Source organism: Erythrolamprus reginae, chromosome 2 (assembly GCF_031021105.1).
Source record: "Erythrolamprus reginae isolate rEryReg1 chromosome 2, rEryReg1.hap1, whole genome shotgun sequence".
Lineage (NCBI taxonomy): Eukaryota > Metazoa > Chordata > Lepidosauria > Squamata > Dipsadidae > Erythrolamprus > Erythrolamprus reginae.
This window is the reverse complement of record NC_091951.1, coordinates 178,753,493-178,777,273: the sequence shown is the minus strand read 5'-3', so window position 1 is coordinate 178,777,273 and position 23,781 is coordinate 178,753,493. Positions and strand designations below refer to the sequence as shown.

Below are 23,781 nucleotides of genomic sequence, written 5' to 3'. Positions count from 1 at the left end.
TTTATATCACTTCCTTTTGACTCTCTAGATTTTCAGACAATAGGATACAGTGCCAATTTATTACAGCAGCAACTAAGTACAACGAATCCTCACATAACCCAAGATTTTCGTAGATATCCAGAGGTTTGAAGACCGTTTCCCTCTTTTCCTGCAAAACGTTTCTCATGTTGTTCCTCCGTATCTTGTCTCCAGCCTGCAAGTGAGATGAGTCATCCATAGCTGTTGCAACAAAGACGTGTGGAATCTGTTAGGCTCTATTACCATGGCCTTGGAGAGAAATCCGGAGATAGCAACAGCCTTGCATATTTTAAGAGATCAGTTTCAACAAAATAGGATTGGGAGCAAGGCGCCAAACAACCTCAATCTTGTTCTGTTCCCCCATCCTCATTTCCAACAACGTTTACTGATCACCCTTTCCTGGGGGTTCTCCTTCTACCTCACGCAGGCCAACGGCTGAGTATAGAGCCACGCCTTCACAGGTTTTCTAAACAATACCAGGTATGCCCATGTTACACCAACACTCCGCAGTCTGCATTGGTTGCCGATCAGTTTCCAGGCACAATTCAAAGTGTTGATTATGACCTATAAAGCCCTTCATGGCATCGGACCAGAATATCTCCAGGACCGCCTTCTGCCGCACGAATCCCAGCGACCAGTTAGATCCCACAGAGTTGGCCTTCTCCGGCTCCCATCGACTAAACAATGCCATTTGGTGGGACCCAGGGGAAGAGCCTTCTCTGTGGTGGCCCCGACCCTCTGGAATCAACTCCCTCTGGAGATTAGGATTGCCCCCACCCTCCTTGCCTTTCGTAAGCTCCTTAAAACCTACCTCTGTCATCAGGCATAGGGGAATTGAGATATTCCCTCCCCCTAGGCTTATAAAATTTATGCATGGTATGTCTGTATGTATGATTGGTTTCTTAAATAAGGTTTTTTTAAAATTAATTTAAATATTAGATTTGTTCATATTGTTTTATTATTGTTGTTAGCCACCCCGAGTCTACGAAGAGGGTTGGCATACAAATCTAATAAATAAATAAATAAAAATAATAATAATTATTATTATTATAAGTAGTAGTAGTAGTAGTAGTAGTAGTAGTAGTAGTAGTAGTAATAGTAACACAAACCATCTTGAATTACACCCAGAAACAAACTGGCAACTGGTTGCTACCGGTACAGATAAGGACAGTGCACTGGTAGTGAACGTTGCGCCTGTATGCATCCCAGTGTGTTTTGGCTTCTGCACATGCACAGGAAGCAAAATATTGGGGAGGGGATGCTCACGTGTGTGAGATTTTGGCAATTTTTTTGCTTCTACGCATGTGCAAAAGCAAAGAAATCGCCAAAATCTCACACACTTGCACATCCTGTTGCAAGATATTGCTTCCTGCACATGCACAGAAGCAAAAACACACTGGGACGTATACGGGCGCACACAGAAGAAGCAAAGCTGTGCACGCAGTGCACTGGTAGCGGTAGGAATGGGAATCTGCCCCTGGTGGTGATACTTGGACATTACTGCCCATCTCTGTGTTCTAGACCAGTTGAAAATTCTGAGTGGTCTTTAAGGCAGGCCCATGGAGAGAGGGCTGCAAGAGTCATGTCACAAGGTGACTGGCACACAAGAGGGAGTTGTGCAAAAGCTTTCCTGGCCATAGCTGACAACCTTTTCTTCAAGCAGGAGCTGCAAGTCCAGAAAGAACAACCCCCCCTCACAACACATATTTCATATCATTCTTGAAAGAGGAAATACAGTGATACCTCGTCTTACGAACTTAATTGGTTCCAGAATGAGGTTTGTAAGATGAAAAGTTTGTAAGATGAAACAATGTTTCCCATAGGAATCAATTGAAAAGTGATTAATGCGTGCAAGCCCAAAACTCACCCCTTTTGTCAGCCGAAGCACCCTTTTTTGCGCTGCTGGGATTCTCCTGAGGCTCCCCTCCATGGGAAACCCCACCTCATGACTTCTGTGTTTTTGTGATGCTGCAGGGGAATCCCAGCAGGGAAATCCCAGCAGTTCAAAAATGGGTGCTTCGATGGCAACGGAAGTCCGGAGGTGGGTTTCCCAGCGAGGAGAGCCTCAGTGAAATTGCAGCATTGCAAAAACACAGAAGTCCTCGAAATCCCACCTGCGGACTTCCATGTTTTTGTGATGCTGCAATTTCGCTGAGGCTCCCCTCACTGGGAAACCCACCTCCAGACTTCTGATGCCAGCAAAGCACCTGTTTTTGTGCTGCTGGGATTCCCCTACAGCATTGCAAAAACACCGAAGTCCGGAGGTGGTGTTTCCCAAAAACGGGCACTTCGCTGGCAACAGAAGTCTGGAAGTGGGGCATCCCAGTGGCAGCAGCTTGGGTTTGTAAGGTGAAAATAGTTTGGAAGAAGAGGCAAAAAAATCTTAAACCCTGGGTTTGTATCTCGAAAAGTTTGTATGATGAGGGGTTTGTAAGACGAGGTATCACTGTACTATAAGAAATTCATTTTATAATTCCCTTCTGTCTTCTGGAGAATAGAGGAATGACTTCTAGCCCAGAGAAAGAGGATTAGGAATGAAGAACTCTCTGCCTTTCCATGCAACTATAATTCTCAGGATTATTTTAGAGAAGAGACTGAATGGGAACCAAATTTATTTTTTAGAATTGATATGCCCCGGGAGAATTGAAGATGTCAGAGCTGCTTGCCAGCAAGTTGCATTGAAAGTTTTCCACGATTAATGTGTTTTTCTTTGAAAGCTTCCTCCCCGACCCTCATGATTTATCTTCCATATGTTGTTTATAACCTAGTAATTGCTATGTTTTCCTCTTAGCGGCTGATTCTAAGCTCTAACATTGTGCAAAGAGCAAACAAGATGCATCTAACAGAGCCTGAAAGATGCACTTCAGTGATTTCCATGGATTTGGGCCTGCCTTAATTCTGCACAATATCAAACTGCTCTAAATGGAAGAGGTGGAGGAATATGAACACATTTTAGCAAGGGCTATCAATCCTATAACGGAGCATGTTCAATGCTAATAATACACTAGTTCCCATTCTCATTTTGTCAAGTCAGATGAAGGAGACCTTAATCTTCTCCTCCCCTAGAGTAGGAGCAATGTTCCCACTAATATGAGCAAAAAACTAGGGAAGTGAAGCTTGATAAAAGTTCTTATCAGGTTTTTTTTTGTTGGCCCTTGTTAGTACTACGTACAAAATAGTTGGCTTGCAATATATAAACAAGCTAACAATGGATGCTTGTATGCATTGAAGTACTATAGTTTTAAGAAGTAGTGTTGCAAATTGCCATAAGAGGGAGCCAGAAAGCATGATTCTCTCTGCTGCTCTGTCTGTTCTTTCTGCTGATTCACTGTAACTGATGTAGTAAGCTAGGAAGATGTAGTAATATAAAGCAGTAATAACAATAATCATAGTTATGCTAAAAATTATCATTAAAAGTTTAAAAGCAGGGAGGGGTGAGGAGAAAGAAGCATGAATACAGAGTGGGAGGTGGAGTTTTTTCTCATTATTCTCATAATTGGTATTATTGGGAAATTGTTGTTCCAGGTGTTCTCCTGCTCCAAGAGATGGAGAAATGATTCCTTGAAATTTGAACAATGCTCCTTTGGGTCGTTCCCTATGGAGCTGTCAGATTGTACCCACAAAGCAACAATAGTTTGCTAAGACTAAGGGATATTTCACCCCGATTGGGTGACATATAGTGATGGGTGAACCGAACCCGCACAATTCGGGTCCCTACCGAATTTTGCGGTGTTCTGTATGCCAAACATGAACCCGAAATTTTTTCAAACTTCAGGCAAAGTTCGGTGTCATGTTTGGCATTCAGAGCTTTGACGTCACCGGCAGGTTGCTAAGGACGCCAAGGTGATCACTTCCTGGATTCCATGGAATCCAGGAAGTGATCACCTTAGCAACCTGCCGGTGACGTCAAAGCTCTGCTCCTGGAATCTCTTTGTGGGAGGGATTCCCTGTTTGGGTTCGAGTTCGGGTTCGGCCGAATTTTGTGTAAAGTTCGTCCGAACTTGTCGAACCCGTTGGGTTCGCCCATCACTAGTAGCATAGAAGTCGAATAAATAAATAAATATTTTACTAATGTGAAAAGACCGAGGCTACTTGAAGCTAGTGATATTTTAAAATACACTGAACCTGTAGGAATGGACCGATAGCTTAAGTCCAAGACGAAAGCCTTTCAAGGTACGCAGGCAAATCTTCTCAGCTGAAATTAAGGGTGGGGAAAGTTCCCTCCCAGTCTGTAAATGAGCACACCTTTCCCCTATCTGATTCCTAAATGTTTCCTTGTCCCCAGTCAGATAGGATCTTAATGAAAGGTATAACCTCACATTAACTGGAGGTTAAAGATAACTGGAGGTGACCAGGCATGGGCCAGGCAATTCTCTCCACCCTTTGAACACAGTTAAAATATTTTGATATTTTCCTTCCTGCAAGTAGTTTTCAGCCTCGGACTTTCTATAATCACTGTATCTCCGCTTAAGCCGTGGCTTGAATATTGTTAAGCACCTGCTTCTGATGATGTTGGACAGAGCCAGGGTACTATTGGGGAGGGAGCTGAGAAATGCCTTAGCGCTCAAGGAGAAGCCTGTCCTTAACAGAGGACAGACCCGCCAACCTTGGGAAAGTGGTGAATGGTGTTCCTTCACTTAGAAACCCAAGGTTGTACTGGAGATTTTGGTTTCCAAATCCCGCTATATAATCCTGCTATATAGGGCTTCAGTCAGATCCCATTTGGAATACTGTGTCTAACTCTGGAGACCTCATTTGGAAAAAGGCATCGATAAGATCAAAGGAGCCCAGAGACTGGCAACAAGAATGGTGCAAAGTCTGAGGGACAAAATGTTTCAGATATTTTGGAGGAACTGAATTGGGTGGGTTCCCCCCAGTTTGGACCAGTTTGCCTGAAATGGTAGCGACCCACAGGTGATATTTATTTTTATTTATTTATTTATTAGATTTGTATGCCGCCCCTCTCCGAGGACTCAGGGCGGCTCACAATATATCAGAACAATATAACAAATGCATCTAAAATGCTGACCTCCTCCGCTGTTCCTTCCCCAGGATCTGTTGTGGACGATTGTTCCACTGAATTTATGTAGTTGGCCCAGAGCTTCCCAGAGGGAGAGAGCCCTTCCCTGGAGCAGAAGCAGTGCCAAGCCAATAGGCTGGGCAGGAAAGGCTACTGCAGGAGTTTCCTGGTCTGGCCCGATGTTGCAACTTTGCTCATTTAAATAGTGCCTCCTTTGCCCTGGCTCAGAAGGGGGAAAGGCCACAGAAGGTGCTCACTCTTCCTCCCTTTGCTTCTCGAAGAATGTGTAAGGAACTTGCTTCTATCGCTCTCTACCAGGCTGTCTTCACTGAGTTGCTGACCACCGCCATCTACGTCTTTTTTGGCTTGGCGTCCGTTCTGGATTGGCCAGAGACGCCCTCCATCCTACAGACTTCGATCACCTTCAACCTGACGGCAGCCACAGCTGTCCAGATTGCCTGGCAGGTTAGTGGAGCCCACATGAATCCGGCCGTGACTGTGGCCTTCCTGCTTGGCTCCCGTGTCTCCTTGGTGAGGGCTGTCTGCTACGTGGTGGCCCAGCTGACTGGAGGGATTGTTGGGGCTGCCATCCTTTATGGGGTGACTCCTGCGAAGGTCCGGGGATATCTGGGCGTCAACAAGGTATGTAATTGAATTGGCATCTTAGATTTATTATTTATTTTTATTTATTCATTCATTCATTTGTCCAATACACAAATACATAGGAAGAAAATAGACATGAAGTAATATATATAAGCATGAAAGTGAAAATAGAGGAGAAGATATATGAAAGGAAGAAAATATATATGATATATGAGATAAAGGAAAGACAATTGGACAGGCATTTGCCTTGGGAACTGTCTTCAAGTAACCTACCAAGTAATACGTATCCCGGCAAGTGTACCAGGATTGACTTGAGTTGTGAATCTGCCAAGCACCAAACAGGGGTGTTAAGGTGTGAAATATTGTCACCGATTGTTTTAGATTAGAGAGTGAAACCTGGCAGATACAAATAGCTACAGTTCTACGTGAGTCTATATAGTATATAACCCTTTGGGAACTTTAGACAATGAAATTTTGTTTTAATGTATGCCAGTTAGTGTAATTTCAAAGTGACAATAAAGTTATTCTAAGTCAATCGCTGACACTGAGAGCATATGCACCAAGACAAATTCCTTGTGTGTCCAATCACACTTGGCCGATAAAGAATTCTATTCTATTCTAGTACAGAAGTGGCTTCTCACAGAAGGCTGTGCAAAGCATGTTCTTTGTTGGTTTACTTAGAAACATAGAAACATAGAAGACTGATGGCAGAAAAGGACCTATACTATTTCCTGTGTTTTATCTTAGGATGGATCTATGTTTATCCCAGGCATGTTTAAATTCAGTTACTGTGGATTTGCTAACCACGTCTGCTGGAAGTTTGTTTCAAGCATCTACTACTCTTTCAGTAAAATAATATTTTCTCACATCACGTCTGATCTTTCCCCCAACTAACCTCAGATTGTGCCCCCTTGTTCTTGTGTTCACTTTCCTATTAAAAACACTTCTCTCCTGAACCTTATTTAACCCTTTAACATATTTAAATATTTCAGTCATGTCCCCTCTTTTCCTCCTGTCCTCCAGACTATACAGATTGAGTTCATTAAGTCTTTCCTGATACATTTTATGCTTAAGTCCTACTTGGAAATTATTGGGAGAGGGAAGCTGATTATGATTTAAAATGAAGAGAAAGGATTGTTTGTTTGTTTGTTTGTTTGTTCGTTCGTTCGTTCGTTCGTTCGTTCGTTCGTTCGTTCGTTTATTTATTTATTTATTTATTTATTTATTGTTTTGATTGCTAGGCTGCCCTTGTGCACAGACTCAGGGCGGCTTACAACAAAAAGAATAGATTCATAAACATAGCCCAGTAGAAATTGAAGTTAAAACCAAACCAATTTAAAAACTAAAATCCATTAAGCATACTTCGCTGGAATTTATTTTATTTATTTATTTATTAGATTTGTATGCCACCCCTCTCCGTAGATTCGGGGTGGCTAACAACAATAATAAAAACAGCATATAACAAATCTAATATTTAAATGACTAAAAACCCTTATTAAAAACCAAACATACACACAAACATACCATGCATAAATTGTATAGGCCTAGGGGGGAAGGTATATCTCAATTCCCCCATGCCTGACGACAGAGGTGGATTTTAAGGAGCTTACGAAAGGCGAGGAGGGTGGGAGCAATTCTAATCTCCAGATGGAGTTGGTTCCAGAGGGCTGGGGCCGCCACAGAGAAGGCTCTTCCCCTGGGCCCCGCCAAACGACATTCTTTAGTCGACAGGACCCGGAGAAGGCCCACTCTGTTGGACCTAACTGGTCGCTGGGATTCGTGCGGCAGAAGGCGGTCCCGGAGATATTCTGGAATGATGGTTTGGTGGAAGGAAGAGTCCAATGGGAAGGGCTTTTGAAGAAACTGACGGTTAGAACTCAAAGTGAAATTAATTGCAACAGGAATTGAACTATAAAATGGCTTCATGGCGGCTATAATAACAGGCAGGTTTTTAAGAAGAGATTGGACTACCTTTTGGCTGAAATACTGTAGCATAGGGCTGTAATGGTGATCCTATGGCACAAGTGGCACAGGTGGCACACAAAGCCTTCTCTGCAGGCACGCAAGCTGTTGCCCTAGCTCACTTCTGCCGTGTGTGCACCACCCACCGGCCAGCTGGTTTTGAGGATTGTTGCACATTGTTATTGTTATTGTTATTGTTATTGTTATTGTTATTGTTATTGTTATTGTTATTGTTATTGTTATTGTTATTGTTATTGTTATTGTTATTGTTATTGTTATTGTTATTGTTATTGTTATTGTTATTGTTATTGTTATTGTTATTGTTAATTAGATTTGTATGCCGCCCCTCTCCGAGGACTTGGAGCGGCTCACAACAAGGAAAATGAATACAAATCCAATATTTAAAAACATGTTGCCCGATGGTGCTCTATTGCTCAGTTGGCAGGGCTTTAAAATGCTTTTAACTCTGACTGGTTTGGCACAAGCTGAAACAGTCGCATGAAAAGATCCCATACTGCATGTGTCTAATCAGGATGCTATAATTCAGCAACAAATCACAACAGGGTAGGGATTGGCAATGAGCACGACCAGTGTTTTTCTGTGGATTTAAGAAAGGGTGGAGAACGCTTGGTTGCAAGAGTGGGGAAAGTCCCAGAATCGGCTGTATGAAAGGCAGCAACAAGGACACGAAACCATTGAGATATTTATATTTGGACAATGATTACTCAGTATCCCTCATTCAATACCTTCCCCCCCTCAGCTCCGTATTTTGTTTGCTTATACCTAGGGAGTTTCTGATAAACTATGACGATCTAAATTGGTATGTGTTGGGAAACTGTTTTTGCCCTAGGCTTCCTGATTAAATAATACGACACAAACGGCATCTCAAACACCTCTTTTATTTTAACGGCTGGTAATTATTCTCATTGCCAACCATAATAAGTCCCAGACAAATGATAACAAGTCCAACAACAGTCTTTTAAGGAAAGGCGGATAAACACACGAACCTTGATCTTCCTTGAGAAACTGCCAAGGACCAAGTAGCAAAAGACTTGGCAAAACCAAACAGAAACAGAATCCGAGCTGGAATGACTACAAGTAGAGTTGAATGGAGATGCATCCTGCGACGAACCCTTTTGTGGGCTCCACTTATATAACCTATGGGAGTGGCCAATTATCTCCAAGCCTTACTCCCAAGTAGTCCACCTCCTCCGTAACTGATCTTGCCTTCTGTAGGCTCTGCGCATGCGTGCATTGGGAACAGGCTCCTCCTGTTCCTCTGCCTCGCTCAGGTCAGCCTCTCTGGAGGCTCTGGAGTCAGGACAAACTGATTAAAAATTGGGGTTTTAAAAATTATTTTTAATATTAGATTTGTTTACATTGTCTTTTTTATTGTTGTTAGTCTTCGGAGAGGGGCGGCATACAAATCTAATAAATGAATGAATGAATGAATGAATGAATGAATGAATGAATGAATGAATGAATGGCATGGGCTGAATCCCTGCCTCTCAGTGAAGGGCTGCAAAATTTTTTACTACCAAACTGTGGGCATGGCTTATTTTGTGAGTGTGGCTTGCCTGCCATGTGACCAGGTGGGAGTGGCTTGGTGATCCTGTGATGGTGGGGTGGTGTAAAGGTCATGTGACTGGCTGAAAGGTGGCCAACTTGACGTCACTGATGTCAAGGGTTAGGGTTAGGGTGCCTGGCCTTTCCTTGCCTCAAAGAGATACAATTTCCCTATCTATTTACTATTACTGAACATCCAAAATATTCCCTTTAATTCTATGTATATGCCTTATGTGTACATACATATTACACACAGGCACACAAAAATATACATTATCTACTATAGAAAGTGTATGTACACACACACACACACACACACACACACACACACACACACAGCTCTTCTAAAATTATACACATTCAACCTCATTTACTGTGATAGGAAAAACATGCCCAGAGGCCAAAAGGGGGAAAAATTGAAAATTTTTCTTTTTTTTTAAATAATTTTTATTAATTTACAAAAAGTTATATACAAAAGGAGGAAGATGCATCTTAGTTAACAACATTATGATAACATATACTCGCGGGTATGATATGATTATTCTATTCAGTTATTTTGATAAACAAATCCAAATCATCACCTATTATGGTTAAAATAATATATCTCTGTAGTTCATTATCCTTTAAGTCTTTTGGATCTTCCTCCCATCCCCTTCCCCCCACTGAACTATAATAGTTCTAAAAAGGTTTAGATTGTTAATTTGGGCGGCATATGGTTGCCGCGATTTTGTTGTTATTTTATTTTTATCATTACATTTACAGTTGAGAAGAAATCGTATTGGATTGATCAAAGTATTCGTAATAGTCCGATATAATCATTCAGAATTCTAAGTTTTGCATAACCATTTCTACGCTATCCATTGATATTTTAATATTTTAGTATTTTAATATATCCACATTTTGTAATATTTCCTTGTATTTTTTCCCTTTCTCCATTTATTTTTTATTTTTAACCCATATTCTATAAGAATTGGGAAAAATTTTACGACTGGGTTTAAAAAAAAATGAAAATTTTTCTATTGGTTCTGCATACCTGGGCAATTTTTTTAAAATTTTATTTGTTTGTTTGTTTGTTTGTTTGTTTGTTTGTTCGTTCGTTCGTTCATTCATTCATTCATTCATTCATTCATTTATTTATTCATTTATTTGTTTATTTATTTAGTCCAATACAAATTGAAAGTTAAGGAGAATAAAAACGTGTAGTAGTAAATATCAGGGAAGGGATAGAAGAAGAGATATGAGAATAGAATACATCAATGAAAAGTAGAGGAAGGATATATGGATGGGAGAAATTTTCTACCGGTTCTGCATACCTGATCATACCCGTTGGGGCCCATCACTGCTGCCTCTTGCACCAAGACTTCTCCAGACTCCAGGCCTGGCCCATGGTCCTTCCCAGCCTCCTCGCTGTCCGATTCTGCTGCCAGCTCCTCAGGCCTCTGGCACACCACAACAGAAACACCCAGCCGAAAGGAAGGAGGGATTAAGCAGGGACTTAGCCCTGAGTTGCGGCACAGTTGTAAGAGATCCAGGACTGACCCCGCCCCCTTCCCCAAGCTCCAAGGAATCTTATCTATCTGTTCCCAAAGGAGGGCAAGCAGCCTGTGGAGATTTCTTATTGTAGGCAGAATACAGCAAAGGAACTTGAACTCTACACATGTAGATCTGGTCACTTGTGCCTGACAGTGTGCGTGATACTGTACAGTGAGTGATACTGTACTGTACAAATCTGAAAAATATGAAATGCTAATGATGCCCAATCTGCATAAACATTCCTCCCCAAGCAAATATCACATCTAGTGGGAAAACATCTATCAATCCTGTTTTTAACGTGGGCAGGAGATGAAGGAGAGAGGGGGAAGGTTTTGATAAATGGCTAGACGAGCAGGTTTAGCCTTCTGTTAACATCTTAAACTAAATAGCAGCAAGCCTATTTTTTTCCTTCTACACTAGCATTTAGCTGAAATGAGTAAAAAACTAATAGTGCAAACAAAGGAAGAAAAAGGTTAGAAGAAAAATAGAAAAAATCTTATAAACAAGTAGCTTCTGATTATCTATCTATCTATCTATTATCTATCTATTAGCTATCTAGCTATCTAGCTATCTATGTATCTATGTATGTATCTATGTATCTATCTATCTATCTATCTATCTATCTATCTATCTATCTATCTATATATCTATCTATCTATTATCTATCTAGCTATCTATGTATCTATGTATCTATCTATCTCAGTGTTTTTCAACCAGTGTGCCGCGGCACACTAGTGTGCCGTGGGACATGGTCAAGTGTGCCGCGAAGCTCAGAGAGAGAAAGAAAGCAAGAGAGAGAGAAAGAGAAAGAAAGAGAGAGAGAGAGAGAGAAAGCAAGAGAGAGAAAGAGCGAGAGAGAGAAAGAGAACAAGAGAGAGAGAGAAAGAAAGCACGAGAGAAAGAGAACAAGAGAAAGAAAGTAAGAGAGAGAGAAAGAGAGGGAGGGAAGGAGAGAGAGAATGACATAGAGGGAGGCAGGGAGGGAGAGAGAAAGAGCCAAAAAGAGAGGAAGGAAGGAAGAGAAAGAAAGAGGAAGGAAGGGAGAGAAAGAGGGAGAGAGAAATAGAGCGAAAGGGAGGAAGAGAGAGAATTTTTTTGTCCAAACTTTTTTTAGCACACACACACACACCCGCCCCACTCAATGTGCCCTAGGGTTTCGTAAATGTAAAAAATGTGCCGCGGCTCAAAAAAGGTTGAAAATCAGTGATCTATCTATCTATCTATCTATCTATCTATCTATCTATCTATCTATCTATCTATCTATCTATCTATCTATCTATGTATCTTATCTATCTATCTATCTATCTATCTATCTATCTATGTATCTTATCTATCTATCTATCTATCTATCTATCTATCTATCTATCTATCTATCATCTCTATCTATCTAATCTATCTATCTATCTATCTATCTATCATCTCTATCTATCTATCTATCTATCTATCTATCTAGCTAGCTAGCTAGCTAGCTAGCTAGCTATTTTGTCAAGTGTGCATAAGATTAAAAAGTATAAACATTAAAATGAATATATAAGAAACATGGTTTGCATATATCATATTTTTACGAATACATGGGGCTTTAGAACAGGGACACTATGAAAATCCCCCGAAACACCAACTCTATTACATTATTGGATGACATTTTTGTGACATCAACAAAAAGGCATATCTTACCTAGCAATCCTTCTGTTAAATCATTTAAAACAGGGGTCTCCAACCTTGGCAACTTTAAGACTTGTGGACTTTAACTCCCAGAGTTCCGCAGCCAGCAAAGCTGGCTGAGGAATTCTGGGAGTTGAAGTCCACAAGCATAGTTCCCTCTAAGCTGAGCAGTGAGCAATTGCTCACTTAAAAATCATCATCAACTCAGAGTTTTCCAAACCTGCCCAGAAGCCGAGAGGGAAAGAGTGAGAGGGAAGGAGAGAGAGAGGAAGAGAGGAAGAAAGAGAAACAGATAGAAAAAAGAGAGGAAGGAAAAGAGAAAGAAAAAGAATGGGAGTAAGGAAGAGAGAAAGAAAATAAAAATCTAGTTTGAAACTAGCTCAACTATTTAAGTGGCATTTTGATATTGATAGAGTTGCCCTATTATGAGCTCACTGTTATAGACACACAGTACAGTATTTTATTTTGAAATTCTCTGAGGCAAAACAGGGTGGGTTTTTTATTTGTTTGCTTCTTTGTTTGTTTATTTATTTATTTATTTATTATTTCTGTGCCTCCCAGTCCCGAAGGGACTGCCGCTCAGACACTATACTTTTCCACCCACCCCCCAAAAAAATTAGAGGGAACACTGTCCACAAGTCTTAAAGTTGTCAAGGTTGGAAACTCCTGATTTAATGCACATTGAGCAGAGCAGGACCTGGGACTGATCCTTGTGTTACACCACATGGGATTATTGGTCTCTATTCAGACAGACCCCCATTAACAATCACCCACTGGGGATCCATCCCTGAGCCAATTTCCTATCCACTGAACCACCCAGTGGTTAAGCCCTAGCCAGTATAACTTTTTAATGAGCTCATTATGGGAATTGTATCAAATGGTTTGCTAAAATCAAGATAAGCTATGTCTACAGCAACACCTTTGTCCTGAAAACATTGGTGAGATAGAGTTTTTTAAAAAGTCAATCAGATTAGCCATCCCATTTTTGACAATCCAAGTTAGTTGAAGAGATGGCAGGGAGTCTAAAACATATAAAGAATGGTTGCAGAAATTGGGTATTTCTAATTTAATGTAAAGAAAGACCAGGGGAGACATGATAGCAGTGTTCCAGTATCTCATGAGTTGCCACAAAGAAGAGGGAGTCAACCTATTCTCCAAAGCACCTGAGGGTAGAACAAGAAGCAATGGGTAGAAACTAAACAAGGAGAGAAGCAACTTAGAACTTAGGAGAAATTTCCTGACAATAATTAATCAGTACAACAGCTTGCCTCCAGAAGTTGTGAATGCTCCAACACTGGGAGTTTTAAAGAAGAGATTAGATAACTATTTGTCTGAAGTAGTGTAGGGTCTCCTGCCCAAGCAAGGGATTGGACCAGAAGACCATCAAGGTGCCTTCCAACTCTGTTATTCTAAAGATTCAGCCCTCTGATGTTGCGCTTAGTGATGGTGACAGATTTGCGTCACAACTGTGGTGGAATAGACATAGTTGGAGCACAGTGATGTGATGTTTCACTTAATGCTCATCCCAATTTTGGTTGATAATGGAGGACTACCTGCAGAAAGCAATATGCATCACACACACAAAAAGAAGAGGACTAATATTGCATGATTGCGGCTACCAACTTAACCCTTTTTAACCCCCTCTCTGTAAACAAGGCTGCACCCAGGGATTGGAAAGAAAAGCAGGAGAGATGCTCTTTGAACACAGCAGAAGGACTCTGGTTTCCTGGTCTCAACATTTATTTATTATTTATTTATTCAAATTTGTATGCCGCCCAGCTCCTTAGGGATTCCGGGTGGACAAAAGGTAAACAGTCCTGAAAACTGGAGGGATGTGATCACAGCAGGACTCAATCTCAATATGATCCACTTCAGATGGAGCAGATATTTGCCCGAAGCTATAAAACATCAGTTTATAACTTTAAAAAAGGAAGAGGAAAGTTTAGAGTCCTTTTCAGTTGATCAGGGATGACTGCTGGCTTCCCCTATTGGAGAAATATAAAAGCCAGCTGTTATAGTCAAAACATTTTCCATCTAGAGTCACCTGCACAGAAATACAGTGATACCTCGTCTTACAAATGCCTCATCATACAAACTTTTCGAGATACAAACCCAGGGTTTAAATTTTTTTTGCCTCTTCTTACAAACCATTTTCTGCCTTACAAACCCACGGCTGCTGCTGGGATGCCCCACCTCCGGACCTCCGTTGCCAGCGAAGCACCCGTTTTTGCACTGCTGGGATTCCCCTGAGGCTCCCCTCCATGTGAAACACCACCTCCGGACATCCGTGTTTTTGTGATGCTGCAGGGGAACCCCAGCAGCGCAAAAGCGGGTGCTTCGCTGGCAACAGAAGTCCGGAGGTGGGGTTTCCCATGGAGGAGAGCCTCGGGGAAATCCCAGCAGTGCAAAAATGGGCGCTTCAGCTGGCAAAAGGGGTGAATTTTGGGCTTGCACGCATTAATCGCTTTTCCATTGATTCCTATGGGAAACATTGTTTCATCTTACAAACTTTTCACCTTAAGAACTTCGTCCCGGAACCAATTAAGTTTGTAAGACAAGGTATCACTGTATACATCCTTCAGGGCTCTCTCCATAAATGTTGAGGTAGGAAGGAATCCCCAGTGATGTGTTGGTATAAAAGGGATTCTGCTATTTATAACAAAATGCTCTGATTGAACTTTAGGGGATCCTGCATTTGCCTAAGCCAGTGATGGTGAACCTGTGGCACCCGTGCCATAGGTATGGCACATGGAGCCATACCTCAGCCTTCCATCCTTCCGAGGTGGGTAAAATGAGGACCCGGATTGTGGGGGCAATATGCTGGCTCTGTTAAAAAGTGCTATTGCTAACATGTTGTAAGCTGCCCTGAGTCTAAGGAGAAGGGCGGCATAATAAACAAACAAACAAACAAACAAACAAATGCTGGTACACGTTACCCTAGCTCAGCTCCAACATGCATGTGTGTGCCATCCAGATGATTTTTGGCTCACACAGAGGCTGTGGGAGAGCATCTTTGGCTTCCAGAGAGCCTCCAGAGAGATGGGGGAGGGCATTTTTTACCCTCCCCCGGCTCCAGGGAAGCCTTTGGAGCCTGGGGAGGGCAAAACACAAACCTACTGGGCCCGCCAGAAGTTGGGAAGCAGGCTATTTCCAGTCTCCATAGAGGAAGCTGTTTTCACCCTCCCCAGGCATTGAATTATGGATGTGGGCACCTGCGCATGCGCGATAGCATGCCTGCATGCTTTTCAGCAGTAGAAAGAGGAAAAAAAGGTTCACCATCACTGGTCTAAGCTAAAACCTATACAATAATCCTTTTTTTTCCCCAGGCAGAAAAGATGCCAACCATATGATTAAAGACTCCTTCACCTTTGTTTCTTTCTCTGCCCTAGGTGAGCCTCGATATTTCAAGTGGACAAGCTGTTGCAGTTGAGCTCATCTTGACCCTACAGTTGGTTCTGTGTTATTTTGCATCCACAGATGCACAACGCACTAAGGGCTCCCCTGCTATCATCATTGGCCTCTCAGTTGGTCTGGGCCACTTGGTCGGGGTGAGTAAATTACAAGAGGCTGAGATAGATAAGCACAAGATTAGGGCGATTGGAACTAGCTGATGATTACTTGAGAGTAGAAAAACCCACAGCTGGGAGCCCTAAGCAAGACAGGCTTTGCTTTATTTTGTTTAAAATGCTAGAGGCAAGCTTTTAAAAAGATAAGAGAGTGCTCTTTGGGGGGGAATAGGCATTCAGAGCAAAATAAAAATCAATGTTGGAAATAAAAGGGAGAATACGCCCAGGCCAGCATTGGCCAGATGAAGCAGAGAACACTTAAAATCTAGGAAGAAAGGAATAATGTTTTAACTGCCTTGTAAATATCACGATCTGGATGCAGCTGGACTGGGTTCTTGGCTGCAAACTTTGCAAAAGTCTATAATGTAAAAATGTCAGAGAGCATTTGAAATTAGCTAGCGGCTCCTATGGTAAGCCACATTCTAAGCTTTTACAACTGTGCTCATAGATAATCCAACTACAGTGAGTGGTGTGATGCACAACTGACACCACAAAATTCAGAGTATACCCCTTTGGGCAAATATTTCACCCAGAAATAGCCTGCCTCCAGAAAAAGAGACATTTTAGAAGGAAAGATACCAGTAGTGGCTACTTGAACCAAAGAACTTCCAGTCTTCAACATCGGGCAGAGTTAAAGAGTTAACACAAGCATTTTCCACTAATGTCATGTTATATGTCACTGGTTCTCAACCTGGAGGTTGGGACCCCTTTGGAGGTCAAGCGACCGTTTCACAAGGGTTGCCTAAGATCCTAGGAAAAGACAAATTTCCCATGGTGTTAGGAAATAAAGTTTCTATTTTGGCGTCTTGGAACATATTTTTACAATCCAACCAATTAGACGTTTACAGTGAGGGTGTCCCTCTGACCTTCCTGCCAATCAGCTTAAAGCTCTGTTGGCGCTAGACTTATGGTTGGGGGTCACCACAACATGGGGAACTGTATTAAGGGGTCGCGGTATTAGAAAGGTTGAGAACCACTGTTCTATATGGATTCTATCCCAACACTGTACAGGTAATCCTCAACTTACAATAGTTAGTAGTGACCGTTCAAAGTTGAAATGGCACTGAAAAAAGTGACTTATGACCATTTTTCACACTTATGACCATTACAACATCCCCATAGTCACGTGATCAAAATTCAGATGCTTGGCAACTGATTAAGGCCAGTTGCAGTGTCTCAAGGACAATCTTTTTGCAACCTTCTGACAAGCAAAATCAATGGGGAAGCCACATTCACTTAACAACGGTGTTACTAACTTAACAAATGCAGTTTGTTACAGTCTTAACAACTGTGGCAAGAAAGGTCATAAAATGGGGCGAAACTCACTTAAGAAATGTCTCACTTAATGACAGCAATATTGGGTCAGAGGTCGAGGGCTACCTGTAGTTCCTTGGACTACAGTGAGGGGGGGGGACTTTTGGTGGAAGTGCAATATTGAAGCAGAGAATGGGACCACAACAAGAGCTGCCTTTCCTAATGCTTTCTTCCGATTTCCCGTTTCTAGCATTACTACACTAGATGCTCCATGAATCCTGCCAGATCCTTTGGTCCTGCTGTCATAACAGGGAATTTTCTTCAGCAGTGGGTAAAACCCTCTTCTTTCTGTATAATCATCACCCCCCATTATTCCAGAGTCTAGATGGAAGAAAAGTTGGGTAAAGAATTATCCCATGGACCAGATCATGTAAACCTGTATTTTGATAGGACTTAATTGTATATGCTATGAACCCAAAGAGCAACGGGACTCATCTTGGAAACACACACAACCTCCCCGCCCCCAAAATGAGTGTTCTGTATTACAAGTCCACAAGCTTCTTTGCACCTCTCATAGAGCACTGCTTAACTTTAACTTAAATCTGCAAGGATTTACTGACAGATATTTGGGGGGAGCCTATCTTGGGATTTTTAAGTAGCAAGGCTGCAATGCTTCTCATAACTATTTTCCACATTTGTTTAGATATCTTACCTGTAGCTCAGTCTGGCAACAACAGTATTTTAAAGCTGGGAGGTGATAGGCATCTTCTGTTTGCATGTGGCAGAATAGTTTTGGTCTCATCCAGTTCCTAAGATTAAAGTCAGAGGAGGCAATTTCCCGGAGGTTGCATAAATAGCTTCAATTGCTGGCATGAAGAATAAGCTGTGGGCCACAGAATTCCAGATTTTCCCTCTAAGTGGCAGCAAAGAGACACAAAACTCCCTGGAAATCTTTGCTGCCCTCCGGTGGTGGTCTGTGTGACTGCTAGCAGTAAAAAAAAACCCACACAGCACATATGGTAATCAAGTGATTGCTTTAAAAAAAAAATATCCTTTCTTCCTAGAGGGGCTACAAACCAGCTCTCTCTTACTCCTGGAGACTTGGTGCCCTACAGAAGACCAGAGTCATGCCTGGGACATTTGTATGGCAAAACTCAAACCCTGACATCTTTTTTTCTTTAGGCGAGCTGCCTAAGAAATGTCACTGCTTGAGTCAGAAACGAGATGGTCTATATCTCTTCTACCCCTCCCCTTTCCACATGCAAAAGCTAACTGGATTAGCAGTTAAATCCTTCTTCAATATTGACAGTGAAGCCCTACAGTCTTTTCAGGCAACAGGGTGGCTTAAGAGAGGCATGGCGCTAAACAGCCAAGCTTTCTTCTTTCAATTTTCCCTTCCTAGCCTTTTCCTCCTAGGTGGTTATTCTGTTTTGCTTAATGTAGAGCCACCGGGGAGTAACATACTCTAGCTGCCTGCCACCAGCTTGCCAGAGTTCTAGTTCCAGATGTGGTTATTCACAGAACTTTCTGACCTTGGAAGTTTCCAGGAAAGGATGAATTAAGATGGAAAACGTAAGGACAGGACTAAGTGGAGAGAGAAGTTGTAGATCTAACTTCCCTTTATTTTCTTGTCGCTTACTTCCATTTTAACCTCGATATCAGCTTACAGCTTTAAAGCAAGCCCTTCCCGCTTTGCATACCCAGCTCTCCTTAAAGGAGCTTAAAGTTGAATTCAGTCAGCAGGCATTTAAATTTAACTTCCCCCAGTTAAAGCCGGTGCTCCATTTAATAGTAAATTTTGACTCTGGGAAATCTTCCGGAATGGGAGTTTGAACATTTCCTGACTTTGATCTTGCCAAGAAGACCCAGTCCATCTGGACTAGCGTTTCTCAAACACGGCATCTTTAAGATTTGTGGACTTTACCATGGCTGGCTGGAGGATTCTGAGAGTTGAAATCCACACATCTTGAAGTGGCTAAGTTTGAGAAACGGTCTAGATCAGGGGCATCAAACCCACGTCGTCATGTTGTTGTCACATATGTATCATGTCTACGGAAAGGGGCGGCATACAAATCTAAATAATAATAATAATAATAATAATAATAATAATAATAATAATAATAATAATAATCATGACTTCCCCCCTTCACTAAACCAGGGGTGGGTGTGGCCATTACATGATACATCCACCTTGTGGGTCAGGAATTTAATAATCATGACTTCCCCCCTTCATTAAACCAGGGGTGGGTGTGGCCATTACATGATACATCCACCTTGTGGGTCATGAGTTTGATACCCCTGGGCTAGATCACTGTATCATATGCCAGGGTTTTTTGTTTTCACATAATGGCGAGTCTTCGTTGTGTGAAAATCTTGGATGTACTTCTAGCATTTTGCTGAAAGTGGGACAGATTCATTCCATTTTTGTCTGGCTTTCCTTTACATGATCCACCTTATTATCTTCATTTATATCTGTCTTTAGATAGGGTAAGCTGTCTATCTCTGACACATAGCTATCTCACTCGTATGGATTGCTAATCATTTCTACAGCAGCTTTCCACAGAAGATGTCACAACATTGGAAGAGATGGGTTGATTCATATCTGCAGGACGTAACAATCCTGATCAGGAACGTCTACAGATCACAGTCAAAAAAAGTCAAGACAGCAGTACCAATGGTGATGGAAACTATCTACCCAGGTTTTTTTTAATTGCACTGCATATATGGTGCACCTAAAAAATTAAGGCAATGCTTCATTCATCATTGTTGCCACCGTCTTGACTTTTATGAACACTCCAGCTGTGATCCTGGTTGCAGATGTTAAAGGTTGTAGTGACCTAGTTCTGATTCCAAGGCAGAGAAAAGGAACTAAATCTTGAAAAACCATGAGAGAAACAAATGTGATCTAATAACTTAGGCTCAGTTCTTTTCAGTTCGACTTCTAAAGGTGCTGCAGCTTCTTTGGCTGAGACTTTGGGAGAAATGGGCTTGTTATTTTTAGGTCAATTGATGACAAGTCCTCCTTGTGCTGATTTATCTCTGATCTTTCCTTACAGATCTTCTGGGTGGGCCCCTTAATTGGAGGGATCTTGGCATCTGTCCTTTACAACTTCATTATTTACTATGACCCTAAGCCCTTCAGCCAGAGACTGTCCATTCTCAAAGGCAGCTATGATGAAGAAGAGCTGAGGAAGCAGGAGGAGAACGTGCAGAAAGAAGTGGTGCCATTGCCCAGTTTGGTGCATAGATTGTAGCCTCTTGGGTCTCCATGGGGAGGAATTTTTGTATGGGCCCAGCAAGAGATGGATCTGTGGATGGTGATCCTACAACCAGCCGCTGGAGGGCTCCAGGTGTCTTTCCTCTGAAGCGTTGACTTTTGCCATGTGGATTTTGTTACATTCGCACCAAGAGGCGCCTTGCAGGAGCTGGTCCTTTGTTGCCCACTGATTGGAAGCTGTCATGTGGGTATCTTAAGCACTCTATTCAGGAAATTAAAAGTGCTACTTTCAGCATAAAGCGAATATGAACTTGACAGTTATGAACTGCAGTGCCAAACGAGCAACTTGCTTGAGGTTTAAACTTCTCTTTTTCTAGGCAGATTTTTTTTTTCTCCCCCAGAAGATAAGCAAAAGTTACTTGGATAAATATCCTGGATGCTAGCTGGATCCTTAGTGGACAAATGCACCATTTCAACCAATGCTGTGTCTCATGCAATATAAATCACCTCAAAAGCACACTGCTTAAAATTATGCATAATTTTAATTTTAATAATTTAATAATTAATTTTAACAATTTTAATGCTTAAAATTTGGCATAATTAAGCATAATGTTTGAAAAATCCTTTAGGATTAGCCTCTTACCCAACTTGTGATCACTAGCCACAGTCCACCCCTGTCTTCAAAAAAAAAAAAAGATCTAAGTAATGTTGAAAATTATAGATCAATCTCTTTATATTGCATCACCTGCAAAGTCATGGAAAATTATAAATCAATCCATCACCCTTCACCTAGAAATTAAGAACTTACTCTCTAACAAACAATTTGGTTTCAGAAAAAAATAATCCACTAACCTGCAACTCCTACACTGCAAAAACATATGGACCATAACTCGATCAAGGTAAATCAATAGATGCAATTTACATAGACTTTTGTAAAGCCTTTGATTCAGTAGCACATGACAAACGACTTCTAAAACTAAAATCTTATGGCATCTCTGGTCCCTTTCATGATTGGATAATTGTGTTCTTCTCAAACAGACAACAGGTAGTTAAAATAGGGAATGCCCTATCAAATTCTGCACTTGTCAACAGTGGTGTCCCTCAAGGCAGCATTCTAGGACCAACACTATTCATTCTTTACATGACCGACCATAGTGATCATATCATAAGTAGCTGCATTCTCTTTGCTGATGATGTTAAACGATTCAACACCACCAACAATACTTCTGCCCTTCAAAAAGACCTATACCATGTATCACAATGGTCCGATAATTGGCAACTTCAAATCTCAGCCAATGAATGCTTTGTCTTACTCCTTGGCAAAAAGAATCAGAACACAAAATACAAACTTGGAGGATACAACCTTGTAGACGATCCTCACTCTGCTAAGGACCTAGGAGTACTCGTATCTAATGACCTAAGTGCCAGAGCCCATTGTAACAACATTGCCAAAAAGGCACTAAGAATTGTACGTTACAACCAGCGTGTCATCATTGGATTTCTCACTGAGGAGAAAGAAACTGTTGGGAACATTCACAAATGTTTGTGTACAGTTTGTGGAGAATCTGCAGTCGACAGAAGTACGGTTAGTCATAGAAGACATTTTGAGGATCATAAAGAGGTGATTCGCACAGTGCAGAAATGGCTTTGTGACCAGAACAAGGAGTGGTACCGATAGGGCTCACATTCCCTTATGTCTCACTGGAGGGAGGCTATAGAACAGGACAGAGATTACTTGGAAAAATAGGGAGTATAGAAGAAACATCATTCTTTCTTGTGTGTAAGTTTCATTGTGTTCAATAAATAATTGTTGAAGAAAGAAATGTGGTGCATTACTTTCTGGGCGACCCTCGTAGTTTGAGGGGTCCTTGGTGCTCTCTGAGATTGCTGGTTTTCTTGCAGATGTTTAATTACCCTAACTAGGTAACATCATCAGTGTTAAGGTAAGAAAACGCTTGCAAGTAAAACAAGCACCTAGGAAACCCTCATTTCAACCCTGAGATACAAATATTCTCCTTCGTTGCTTAAACCTAGATTGGATGAAAGGTTTCACCCTTCCTCTCCCATCAGGCTTTTAAAAAGTAGAAAAGTCACCTCAAACCTTACTTATTTATCAAATAGTCTACCTGCCTGTTTTACAAAAATCCATTCTGGGCAGCATATAACAATCAAAGGAAATAACAAATATAAAAATAACAGAAATGAAGATGTAACAAAACGGCTCATTCAAAGATAAATAAAAACAGAGAAGCCTCAGGCTAAGAAGGTGAGATAAGAATGGCCTCTCAGCAATGGAACCATCAAAACATATATCGAATTCCTTGGGAGCCTCAGGCCTGATAATATAATGAGGTTACTGGAGAGACTTATGGAAATCATTGATTTATGACCACACTTGAACCCAACATTTCCAGTTGCGAAATGAGCTTTGATGGGTCAATTTGTGACCTTTTTGCCACAGTGGAGCGAATCGTGGAAGCTGTTAAGTGAATTGTGCCGTTTGTTAAGTGTTAAGGAGTGTGCAGTGTGACCCTTGAGTTACCAAGGATGCACAGAGGAAACATGGAGGTGGCAGATATTCAGTTGATAGTCCAGAGATATAAGTAGGAATTCAGATAACCAACCAGATACATTAAGTGTATAAATATTGTTTACATTGGCAAATATCTTAGTCAAGAACAGTCCTAGTCATACAGTCAATACATATACAATCAGGGGTGGGCTACTGCCCAGGTGGGGGGGAAGGCAGTGGTGTAGCGAAAATGGAGCTCCACCCCAGAGCACCCACTTTGCACTGAAAGATGTTGAAAGAAAATGCAGGGTGTCCTGAATAAGCCACGCCCACAGGGTGCTAGTAAAAAGTTTGGTAGCCCTTCACTGTGTACAATACTATATCTTACTTGTTCAGGTTACAAACACATGAGCCAGCATTTAGCACAAAGCAGTCACAAAGAACATAACAGTAATAGCAGAGAATAATCAGAGAGAGAGAGAGAAAGAGGGAGGGAGAGAAAGATAGAGATAGATAGATAGAGAGAGAGAGAGACGTTTCTGGCTCCCTCTTATGGCTAACTGCAACACTAACTCTTAAAGCTATAGTGCTATAATTCATGTAAACATACATTGATAGTTTGTTTATATATTGCCAAACCCAAACAGTTATGTACATAGTACTAACACAGTTGTTAAGTAAATGTGGCTTCCTCCAGATTCCAACTTTGTTTATCTGAAGCTACCTCTTAGCCACCACTGCTTGAGATCAACTCCTGGTGGCTTATCATTTCCATGGATTGATTGATTTATCTATCTATCTATCTATCTATCTATCTATCTATCTATCTATCTATCTATCTATCTATCTATCTATCTATCTATCTATC

At 41.4% G+C, this 23,781-nt stretch overlaps 1 protein-coding gene across 1 annotated transcript; it reads left to right on the top strand.

Moving 5' to 3' along the window:
• The first annotated feature begins 5,271 nt into the window (after positions 1–5,271).
• AQP6 (aquaporin 6) lies at positions 5,272–22,224 on the top strand. Its single transcript, XM_070736013.1, has 4 exons — positions 5,272–5,680; positions 15,754–15,912; positions 17,435–17,515; positions 20,241–22,224. Exons 1-4 carry the CDS (start codon positions 5,321–5,323, stop codon positions 20,436–20,438), a joined length of 798 nt encoding a protein of 265 aa, XP_070592114.1. The 5' UTR covers positions 5,272–5,320; the 3' UTR covers positions 20,439–22,224.
• Positions 22,225–23,781: the final 1,557 nt, after the last annotated feature.